This window comes from Hyperolius riggenbachi, chromosome 2, assembly GCF_040937935.1.
Source record: "Hyperolius riggenbachi isolate aHypRig1 chromosome 2, aHypRig1.pri, whole genome shotgun sequence".
Lineage (NCBI taxonomy): Eukaryota > Metazoa > Chordata > Amphibia > Anura > Hyperoliidae > Hyperolius > Hyperolius riggenbachi.
This window is the reverse complement of record NC_090647.1, coordinates 447,753,472-447,765,659: the sequence shown is the minus strand read 5'-3', so window position 1 is coordinate 447,765,659 and position 12,188 is coordinate 447,753,472. Positions and strand designations below refer to the sequence as shown.

The 12,188-nt window shown below is 40.4% G+C and overlaps 1 protein-coding gene across 2 annotated transcripts in view; it reads left to right on the top strand.

Annotated features, from left to right (window-relative positions):
• Positions 1-11,966, top strand: part of ELN (elastin) — a 144,040-nt gene extending 132,074 nt beyond the window's left edge. For both annotated transcript variants that reach the window (XM_068270037.1, XM_068270036.1), the window contains 5 exons: positions 125-163; positions 3,678-3,734; positions 6,432-6,476; positions 6,563-6,592; positions 9,889-11,966. In XM_068270037.1, the coding sequence (XP_068126138.1) occupies positions 125-163; positions 3,678-3,734; positions 6,432-6,476; positions 6,563-6,592; positions 9,889-9,932 (215 nt within the window). In that variant the 3' untranslated portion in view covers positions 9,933-11,966. The remainder of the gene's footprint in view (positions 1-124; positions 164-3,677; positions 3,735-6,431; positions 6,477-6,562; positions 6,593-9,888) is intronic.
• The last annotated feature ends 222 nt before the right edge of the window (positions 11,967-12,188 follow it).

Genomic DNA, 12,188 nt, shown 5'->3' with positions numbered 1-12,188 from the left:
ATATGAAAATCATAACAAGAATAATGAAATGTGACAAACTTTAGTGACAGATTTATGTTCTTGATTGAGATTAAGAATTTTTAGTGTGGACATGGCCAGGAATGACGTCTTGTTTTATTTTCAGGTGCATATCCTGGAGCAGGAGGCAAGCCACCTAAGCCAGGTATGGAATGACATGAAGCGCATAGTTATTTCTTAAAGCAATATCATATAATTCTGGTGCTTACTGACTGAGTAATCAGATTAGAGGTATTGGGCTAATTTCTACAGTTAACTCTCTTTAAATATATAAAAAATACCTTATTATATTGCACAGCCAGTTGTCCAAATCAGTTACACCAGGCATGCCCAAAGCCTGGCCCAGGGGCCAAATGTGGCCCGCCAAAGCTTTTCTGGTGGCCCCCAAAGCTCTTTACAGTCATTAATTCCATGCGGCCCGCAGGCTTTAGCTGTGGTACCACATGCAGGGGCCACCTTGTATCTCTGTTCTGACTCCCCAATTGGGCACTTCAAGGTTATCAGCAACCACTGTAGCAGTAGCAGTCACTGATTAGCAGAGCCAGTTTGAGCTGCAGTCTCTTTAGTCAGAGACTGGGAGGGGGGAGTGAGCACCAGCATAATCACCCAGTGCCACTGCACTCACTGAATCATACACAGCAAAAAATGGTAGTTGCGCAATCACGTTGATATTTGATAACGAACATATGAGAAGCACACGAGGTACGTAGCGAGTTTGAGCTGAGATCTCTTTAAATTTAATGAGGAATGACATTGCAGAGAGTCTCCTCTCTGACATTAGTGAAAGGCCCTCTGGCTGAAAGATCTTCTTGTTGACTTGCAGAAGACAACACTGCTGCTCCCAAAGAGCACCACCTCCTGCATAATACATGGACAGGACTCAGGACCCAACTCACTTAACCTCCTTGGCGGTAATCCCGAGCTGAGCTCGGGGTATGCCGCCGGAGGTCGCCGCTCAGGCCCTGCTGGGCCGATTTGCATTCTGAAAAAAGCAGCACACGCAGCCGGCACTTTGCCAGCCGCGTGTGCTGGCCGATCGCCGCCGCTCCGCGGCGATCCGCCGCGTGCAGCGGCGAAAGAGGGTCCCCCCAGGCGCCCGAGCCCAGCGCAGCCGGAACAAACAGTTCCGGCCGGCGCTAGGGGCTGGATCGGGCGGCTCTGACGTCAGGACGTCGACTGACGTCCATGACGTCACTCCGCTCGTCGCCATGGCGACGAGGAAAGCGAAACAAGATAGGCCGCTCATTGCGGCCTATCTTGTGACTTTCGATTGCCGGAGGCGATCGAAAGTACGCTTCCGGAGCGCCCTCTAGTGGGCTTTCATGCAGCCAACTTTCAGTTGGCTGCATGAAATATTTTTTTTTTAATTTAAAAAAAAAACCATTTCAGCCTCCCTGGCAAAATAAATAAACCGCCAGGGAGGTTAAGAGGGCAGGTACATAATAACCATGGGCAACATGGTGGCGTAGTGGTTAGCGCTCTTGCCTTGCAGCGCTGGGTCCCCGGTTCAAATCCCAGCCAGGTCAACATCTGCAAGGAGTTTGTATGTTCTCTCGATGTCTGCATGGGTTTCCTCCGGGCACTCCGGTTTCCTCCCACATCCCAAAAACATACAGATAAGTTAATTGGCTTCCCCCTAAAATTGACTAAAATTGACTAGACTACAATACATACTACACTACACGATATAGACATATGACTATGACTATTGTAGGGACTAGATTGTGAGCTCCTCTGAGGGACAGTTAGCGATAAGACGCTATACTCTGTACAGCGCTGTGTAATATGGAAGTGGCTGGATAGTGTAATGGTTAAGGGCTCTGCCTCTGACACAGGAAACCGGGGTTCGAATCTCGGCTCTGCCTGTTCAGTAAGCCAGCACCTATTCAGTAGGAGACCTTGGGCAAGACTCCCTAACACTGCTACTGCCTATAGAGTGCGTCCTAGTGGCTGCAGCTCTGGCGCTTTGAGTCCGCCAGGAGAAAAGCGCGATATAAATGTTCTGTGTTTGTTTGTAATATGTCGGCGCTATATAAATACTAAATAATAATAATAATAATAATTTTAAGCTCAGTTTTAAAGGGAGTCTGAAGTGAAAATAAAAATAAAAAACAGATACTCACTTAAAGGAATACTATCAATACCCAAGTGTTCTAAAATGACAATGTACAAATAATATCTAAGTAGCTGTGTAAACATTTTCCTAATTTTCATGTTAAAGGAGTACTGTCGATTGAAACAACTTTTTTTTTTAATACTCTATATTAGTGTACACATTACCACTAGTGCTAAGGGCACTTTATTTATTCACCCAGGTCTCTCTCTCACTATCCCTGCTTAAAAATTCATTTCTCACACAGCTCATAGTAGTTTGGGTCACCCTGAGCTGCTTGGTTACTCTGTCACACAGCTCACAAATATATTTTACTGTGTCACTCACAGCATGCAGGAGTCATGAGGAGAAATAGGCTGATCTGAGGTGGTAACAGGTAACTAAATGAGCTGGAATATTGCTGGAATATAACTAGCTATAACAATAGTCTGTGTTTACACTCAGACTGACTGCCTGCTTGAGGCGATTCACTGCAGGCTGCATCCACTTTACAAGCTGCTGAGAGGGGCAGACCACTGTCTACAATTAGCATTATTAGTATCTTTATCAGTAAAGAGAAGCAAAGATAATAAACACTCATTGCTAGAATCTTTAACCCCTTACCACCATATCAACAAGATTCTTTCAGCAAGGTGATAATTAAACTATAAACTGAGGAGTTGATAGCATCTCCCCTTTGCAGAGACATGGTCTAGCCCTCTGGGAGCTCAGTATTAGATACATTTTGTATCCAAAACTGACGCCAAAACTGACAGCTGTGTGAGGAATCAAATTGCTCCTAGTACTTGCCCTAATCTGTGCTACAACATACAGCATTTAAAAATAAATGCATACATCGATAGTATTCCTTTAAATATCAGAGGCAAAAGCTTTAATTCATTGTGTATAGGATTTAATTCTATTGGGACAAATCATTTGCAAAAAAAACAACACTGGTTGTGCATTGAAGCAGAGTATTTTTCCCTGAAAGCAAAAAAGGTATGAAAAGCTGTTGAGTCACTGACAATTAATGTTTAAAACAAATTACATTTTCTCTCAGCTCAGAAACACAGGCAGATTCTGAGAGCTCTCTCACACACAGTTACACGCAGAGATAACAGTGAGGGAAATCCGCCCTCCCCTCATTGTTCACTCTCTGGTCACAAAATGAGCAGACTGCCCACAGTTCAGAGTGTAAGGAATTTGTTACAGATTATTTACTAGCACTTCAGAAACTCTCTCAAATTCAGGTTAAAAAACACATGTTAATTGATAGTATCCCTCTAAAGAGAGGGAAGGCTATAAGTCTTATAGAGCCTTTAAATGTAGGTAGAACCCTTTACTGGTTCAGAGAGGAAACTGGTTCCAAGTCTAATGTCTTTGAGATCTGTATGGACTATTTGTATCCAGACTAGGTATTAGTTATAAACTTTCAGTCATAAACACACATTATGGATTGACATAATAGATACATTTCCATTTGCTGTTTTAGACCTTAGGCAGCACTGCTTAAATCTGATGCTTGGATTTCAACTTCTATATTTAACAATGTTTATTGTATTATCAGGTTACGGAGGTGGTGCTAGTTTAGGTGCCGGAGGATTAGGAGGAGCAGGACTTGGAGGTGAGATCGATTTTACATTCAGTGAGGAATTAATTAGCATTTCAGAAACTAAACTATCTATGTACCATTTATTTATCCGATGACACAAACAAATGTTTCACATGCTTGGTAAAGTACTTCCAGTAAGAGTGGGACTATCTAATGTTATCCATCCCATGATATGGCACAGCAGTGAGTTTTACTGATTCACAGACCAGATATCATTCAGCCTTCTCACAGTATTTGTATCATGTGTCCTCTGCCTACAGGGGATGCTTTGGCTGAGGCGTAGTCACTGTACAGCATTACCATGTGCATAGAAACGCTGTGTAATGTCAGAGCCACATAAATACAGGAAGTAAATAAATACAGCACAGGAAGCAGGACCTGCACAATAATGAATACGGGTGAAGAAAGATGCTAAAATTGGCTTTAGCAGTCTTTTGTCCTGTGCTGATATCTTGCAATATGTCCAGCAACATCTCCAGATGGAGATGGAATCTTTTACTTTAAGTGAACCTGAAGCGAAAATAAACGTATGAGATAATGAATTGTATGTGTAGTAAAGCTACGGTAAGAAATAGAACATTAGTAGCAAAGAAAAGAGGCTCATATTGTTTTCCAGTACAGGAAGAGTTAAAAAAAACTTCAGTTGTTATCTATGCAAAAGAGCTTTTCTGAGCTATTCGACCCACTGGGTTTGAGTAGAGTCCTGTTTTCTGGAGCACTTAAACAGCGAAGAAACAGTGAGAGAGCTGGTGCACACCAGAAGAGCTTTTCTGAGCGCTTTGTGATTTTAAAAGCTCCTGTTAATGTTATCCAATGTGTGTGTTTTCACCTGTGCCAAGTGATTTTGTAAAAATCCCCCATAGCATTGCATTAGAAAGAGCTTTTAAAATCTCTAGCGTTTAAAAAGCTCTTGCAGTGTGCACCAGTCCAGATACAGCTTGAGATAAGGTTTTACTGCAATTTCAAAGAGTCATTATTTCTGCTTTGTTTTATAGCTTAAAAGACAGAGTGTGGCTTTAAAACTGCAACTCTGACAATATGATGCAATGTTATTAAAAACATTTTTTTTTTAAAGCTATTTAAATGAAAATAAAAATATGAGGCTTTTCTTTGCTACTAATGTAATGTTCTATTCATTATTCGTACTACACATATGATTATTAATCATTATCATTAGATCATAGTTTGGGGGTTTTTTTTCGCTTTAGGTGTGCTTTAAAGCGGATCCGAGATGAAAAACTAACTATAACAAGTAACTTGTCTATATATCTTATCTAAAGTTTAGATCGTTTACACAGCATATCTAGCTGCAAACAGTTCAAAAGTTTATGATTATTTATTCCTGTGATACAATGAAAGCGGCATGTTCTGTGTGTCACATTGTCACAGGCTGAGGGCTGGAGATGCTATCAGCTTGCCTGTGTGTAAAATCAGTCCCATCTCCCCCTTCCTCCTCCCCTCTGCCTCTGAAATCAATGGCTAGTAACCTCCTCCTGCCCAGACTGAGCTCCCATAAGCCCTTGCTACAGTGCCAAGGCACTAAAAGAGCTGTGGGCGAGGCTTGTTTAGTTTGTAGGGAATTAGAGTATTAAAACAAAACAAAAAAAGTATTTGGCTTGAGGAATGCCCTATAAACTATATGTAAGGAACACAAATGAGTAAAAGTTTATCTCGGATCCACTTTAAACTACAAAGCTTTTTATTTTTACTTTTAAAGTTAAACGTATGAAATAGTAATGTGTGTTCAAATACACCCTTACCAGTTACTAAGGGCCTGTGTACACAACCTGGTATTTTGACAACTGCAACACAATGCTACAGTATTCAGATGGGCTTAACCTCCTGTCTAGTAAAGCTGAATGACTTTCAAGTAGTACCAGCTGCACTCCATTCCCATGTGACCTCACTCTCCTGCAACCTTCAGCGAGCACTGCACAACTGATAGCGGGCATGCAGGTAACAGGTTCACTGGTGACTGGCAAGAGTTCACTAAGCAAATGGCTCAATAGTGGGATGGCTAACCAAGGTACATTTTACAGTAGGTCTGTCCATTGTGAATTCTGGGATCATTCAGTAATCTACTGATCTACTCAGTACTGATAAGGAAAGGTGATGAATGATGATTCACATTATTAAGCAATTGACAACAATATATATATAAAGGTAAAAACATTTTTAAAGCATTAACAATGATACAATCATACAATTTTCATTCAGCTGGTCAAACATGAGATACTTCATATAAAATAATTCATATTATCTTTCATAGTGCTGTGTGTGGTATTTAATAGACAAGACAATGTGTAATAAGCACACCAAGCAATATCAGCACACATTTTTTTGGTAGAACAAACTGAGCAAGTAGATCAGAGGCAAGGAACACTAAACGGGAAGAGTACTAAACTAATGAGCTTACAATCTAAATAATAAAAACAAAAGGACTTCCATGATCTTTAATTCCCAATTTTAAATCCTTTTACAGCAAATCATTTTAAGCAATAAGAAAAATGCCTTTAACGACTATTCCTTCAATTTATATAACGCTTTAAGATGATTTCAGTTTCTAACAGATCATTGCCAAATATAATCAAGTCAGACTTGTATTCTATGTTCTAAACACTAGAGGGCAACCTTTCATATGTTAAAGATGTAGTTTGTCTATATAAGTGTCTATGTTTGTCTATATTGAAATAAATATATGTTTTACAGGTGGGGCTGGAGCTGCAGCAGGACAATCAGGATACCCATTAGGAGGTGAATAATTTGATTTTATTAGATTATTTTGGGAAACAGTAAAATAATACAAATTATTAATTACAAATTTCTGTTTCATTTTCCAGCCCAAAAACCAGCCAAATCCTACTATAGAGGTAAGTACATAACATTTGGGTTTTTGATCAGCTATGAGCATAAAGGAAATATTTTTCAGATAGTTATACTTGACAAATATATCCCAAGGATCTCTTACAAAGCTAACTTCTGATTTGTTCTAAATAGTGGATTATTCGATTTGTTAAAGGAAACCTGAAATGGGGGATATAATAAAAAAAAATACTTACCTGGGGTTGCCTCCAGGCTGATCCATCCCTCCCCATCCTCCTGCCTGGATCCTCCACTATTCGGCTCGTAAAGTCCTTCAGTCTGGGGCATACTGTGCATGTGCAGACCTGCTGGTAGCATTCTGTGCCTATGCAGTACTACTGCGCATGTGCAAGACGCTCCCAGTGACAGGAGCGCAATGGGTGGAGCATGCAGCCGGACTGTGCAGGCTTCGACTGCCCCCGACTGAAGGACTTTACAGGTCGAATAGCAGAGGATCCAGGTGGCGCAGGAAAACGTTGAGGGAGCAGTCTGCTTGGAGGAAGCCCCAGGTATGTATATTTTTTTTTACATCCCCCGTCTCAGGTCCACTTTAAGAAGAGACAATTAGCTGTGTTGCAAATGCATAATTATTCATCTTCATCATGTAACTTGGGTCTTCAAGTTCACACATGTAATAACTTCCCCAGAACATAAAACAGAAGCTATTTATGTCTTCTTTCAAACCACAGCAGGGTCAGAAGTGCATGCGTGGGATTTGCAATACTCGGCAAACCAAATTTACAGTATATTCTTCTCCTTTTCATTTGTGCTTATTTTTAGTCTTTAGCTATCTTCGAAGTTACTTTAGACAAAAACAATATTTCTTGGTTTTAACCTTTGAGAAGGTCATTGCTGAGAGTGGCGATCTGTGCATGGATCACTATTTTCTGCTCTACATTCCAAATCTTCTACATTGTTTTTTTAATGCCGCATTTATAAAAGAAAGATCAGGTATTTTTCCACTAGAGAACTAGACTTGAAAAGTGGGGCAAAAAAGTACCAAATATAAGTGTGGAAAAAAAGCTCTACTAAAACGCAGAGCAGATGAAAAAGTGAGAAACTAGTAGAATAAATGTAACAAGGAAAAGAAAATCCATGCTAACTTGTGCTGAAGTGTTTGACAGGACTCCCTCCTTCCCTAACTTATTACTATGGTCCTTGCCCCTATTTAAGTGGTAACAAAAAATAGTTTTTTTTTGTGGTACATGTGTTTTTCCCTCTTTGGAAACATGAGGATATTGTCGATACTTAAAGAGAAACTCCAACCAAGAATTGAACTTTATCCCAATCAGTAGCTGATACCCCCTTTTACATGAGAAATCTATTCTTTTTCACAAACAGATCATCAGGGGGCGCTGTATGGCTGATATTGTGGTGAAACCCCTCCCACAAAGAAATTCTGAGTACATATTCTTGGCAGTTTCCTGTCTGTGAACCCTGTTGCATTGTGGGAAATAGCTATTTACAGCTGTTTCCAACTGCCAAAACAGCAAACAGCAGCTACATCACTTGCCAGCAGTAAAAATGTCACCATGTGATAAATGTCAGAATATAAATCAGCGATTTAAAAGATTTTACAATGGGCAAACACCGACTAAATCATTTATATATAATTATTGTAAAAATGAAGCACTTTTTTATTATGTTATTTTCATTGGAGTTCCAATTTAACAACAGACCCTGTTCTCCTGCAAGTCTGACTGATGTAATCTGATAGGACCCACAGCCTTCTCCAGCGGGACAAGTTTATAAACCCCCCAGACAGCAGCAGAGCATGATCGGAACAAAACAGGCATCCCCTGAATACCTCAGGCTGTGTGTCTGTTTAACCTCTTGGGTACCTGTTAGAAGCTAGTGGGGAAAATCACCCAAGCAGGGCATGTGTAAAGTTTTTTTGGAAGTTAATCTAAGCTGATGTTAAGAAAGACTAATAGACAGATTCAGAGCAGATTCAGAGCAAGCTGTATAACAAAACATGTTCATCTAAAGGGATGTCGTGATGCCTTTACTGCACGGAACAGCTTGTAACAAGCTGTTACCGCAAAGGTTTTTGTCAATGGGCTTCGGTAATTTACTGCACCTCTGAAAATTTTTATGAATTAGCACACAAAAGTCTAAAATACCGAATGCGGTATTTTCCCAACCAGATTTTTCTTTCGCACAGCCTTTTATGAATTGACCCCTCAGCCAGTTAACTACAATTATGCAATTTATTCTACTACCCTAAAATAGCACAAGTTTTGATGCATTTACTATGGTGTTTAATAGATCAAAAGGCCCTACAATAATTGTGGAATTAATTGGATCCTGAGCAGAGATGGATTAAGTAGTAATGGGCCCTAGGCAAGGTAGTAGATTTGGGGCCTCCCTGTGGGTTTTTTTGGTAAACTGAGGTGGAGAGAGGCCAGAGAAGGTAGCAGGTGGGCCCCTTGACACACACTAGGCCCCAGGCACCTGCCTAGGTTTCCTGGTGGATAATCCTGCTATGATCCTGAGAATTTACAGTGAAACCTCTTCTAAAAGATAAACTCTCCACAGTTATTTATGTTCCGTGAGATTGGTGTCACTGCACTATTCTGTTAAACAGGTTTCTTATAAAAACTAGTTTACATTATTTCACTAGTATATTATGCAGTGTAGTCTGTAGTGTGAAGTTTACTTCTGTAACGTATGAAGTAGAGGTTTTCCAATGACCTAGCACTGGCAGAGAAAAAAATAATACAAAAATAGATATATTTATTTAACAAATACATAAATAAATAAACAAACATTGGGGGAGGGATCAGAGCCCACCAACCGAAAGCTCTGTTGGTGGGCAGAAAAGGGGAGGGGGGAGGAATCTTGGTCCTGCAGCGCGCCCTTAAAGCTGCAGAGCCCTAATTTGTAAAAAATAGCCCAGTCACTGGGGGGAGGGGGGGGGGGGGGGTAAGACCTGTGATCCTCAAGAGGTTAGAAAAACATTTCTTTGTTACAGGAGGTACAAATCCTGCAATACGTCCGCAGTGTGTCTACTTCTTGCTTTCATGGAAGTTGACATAGGGTTGACATCCTGTGTTTACAAATTAGCTGCTCTACCGAGGCAGCCAGCTGATGCAGCTAAGAGAACAAATTACGCTGGTAGATTAGATGAGAGGGAATTAGGCTAAACTCTCTAAATACATACAGGGAGCATTTCTCTATGTTTTCCTTCGGTCCTGTGCAAGATTTCAGGTCCACTTTAACTCTGCCTAAATGTACAGCATTATTTCTTTCTGCTTCATGACTTTAATTCAGATTTAACTAAGTGATCTCTGTTACTTTGTAGGTGGTGGCCTCTGCGGCCAAGGGAAGTGCGGGCGAAGAAAATAAGCAGTCAGAGAGCTACGAGTAACCTCATCAACTATGGTGCTACTGCATGGTGTGAATGTAAAAGGATTCAAGTATCCCCTCTGTTTATTCCATCCCCTGATTTTGTCTCTAATTCCTTTCCCATCCATCCACCCTCCAGCCCCTTCAACGTCCATCTGTATACAATGAGTCAGGCAGCTATATTTTACACTATGAGCCTTTAGTCTGACGCTAATAAATAGCAAACATACATACACACGTCGATTGGTGCTGTATGAATAGGTCTATAATGTGTGTATGTGCCGATATTAACAGAACATAGTCTATGAATGCACAATGAGAACTCTATGGAACGGTGCATACTTGTATACAGTACACTCACAAGTATGGGCATACATGCACTATAAATATATATATATATGTAAAGTATACAGACATGCACACATCTATCATTAGGGATTAGTTGGCATTGTCTGGGCCACCAAGTGACCACACAAGTCCACTTAAGAGAACAGAGCAGTTAAACAAACACAATAAATGAAATCAATCATTCCAATAGCCAACTAGGAAATTGGTGGCTGGTAGATACTACCATGAACTGATTACAAGAAGTACTGTTAAATCCCCAGGATAAGCACAGCCGGGTCACTTAGTGACTGTTCAACACTGCTAAGATAAAGAGAGTGGAAAATATAAGGACTACTGGTGGCCTGGGGCTAGGCAAATCATTACGATTTTCCCCATTGTAAGAAAGAAACCCTGTCATCTGCCCCTGTCTCAAGCCCCTCCCCCATCCCCTCCCCCATGCCTTGTTCCTGTCTCTCACACCATGGCCCAAGTAACTTGTTGCTGTAACTTATACTTGGAATTAAATCCATTGTAATGCAATTGGCCTGCGACTGTACAGGATTTTTTAAAAAATTTTTTTGTTAAATGTATTAATGAAGTGTGTGACTTTCCCCTCTCTGAGGGGAAACGTGATGGAAGAGTTTTCAGAAACACCATCCTTGAAATGGAAAGATTTCCTACCTTTATTTTGCCAAAAAATGAAGAGCGTAGCTTTTTTTATTTTTATTTTATTTTTACTGATGTGCCGTACTCTGCAGATCTCTGACAAGTGGAAAAGGCATTACACTTTGTTGCTAGGAAGGCTTGCTAAAACGTTGAATGTTACGGAGAGAGTTGATGTCAGAGAGAAGGGGGGGACAAGAATCAATATATCTGTAACTGTATTTTTATTTGTTGCCAAAGATATTTGTTACATATTTAAACTTTCTAAAGATGTTAAAGGTTAACTGTGCTGTCAGCAGATTGTTTTTATTATAGGCAGTGCACATGCTTTAAAGTCATTTATCGGACCAGGTACCAATTTTGCCAAAATTCTGAACCTCCAGGAAATAGGGACTGTAGCGGCTGGGAGACCTTTTAATAAGTGCCTGCTCCTGTGCCCCCAACCACTAGAGGTCACTGTTGGTAAATGGACTGTCTGTTATTCTGTATAAGAAGCCCATCTCTTGTCTGCTGACAACAACCTCTAGTGTCTAGAAGTAGCAGGCAACAAGGCTGCCAGCAGCTGCAGGGCCCACTGACTCAGGATTGTTTAAAGGTACCCCGAAAGTATTGCAGGTCTGAAAGGATGTGCTCTGTGTAGTTTTAAAAACGAAAATGTATTGATAGTATAGTTGCTTATTAAAAACAAAAAATATAAAAAATAAAAAAAAACTTGTGAAATTAGATAGCTTAAGTTGTGCCACCCACTTTCTCTCAGATGGTCCCCTCTCTCGGTGTCCTGCTGCCTTCCCTCTGTAACCATAAAGCTGCAGGAAGCTTTACAGTCTTCTCTCTCCGTGTCTCTGGTTGTGAGGGGTGTGTTTGATGTGTGAATGCCTTCGTTTACTGACCACCCCCTCATCTTCCGTCTCTCATTGTATTCCCTTTTACCGCCTCCAATGGAAAAGAAAAAAACTTTTTTGTAAAAATAATACTGAAAAAGTTATTAAAAGTAATTTTGCTTAAGATAAAGATTAAAGAATAAAGAAATCTTTTTAAATGAAATATTGTGTGTTGTTTTCATTCTCTAATTTGGGTTTGGAATCTATGCTGTAAGCATGCTATAAACCAGCACCTCTAAATGTTATTCAAAACAGTAAAGGTGGTCATTAACAATACAATCGCACGGCCGATCGATAGTTTCTGACCGCCATGCTAATCGATCAGATGTCCCCAATTAATGGCCGAATTCCCTCTAACCAGTCTGATCAGATTGATGGGATCCGA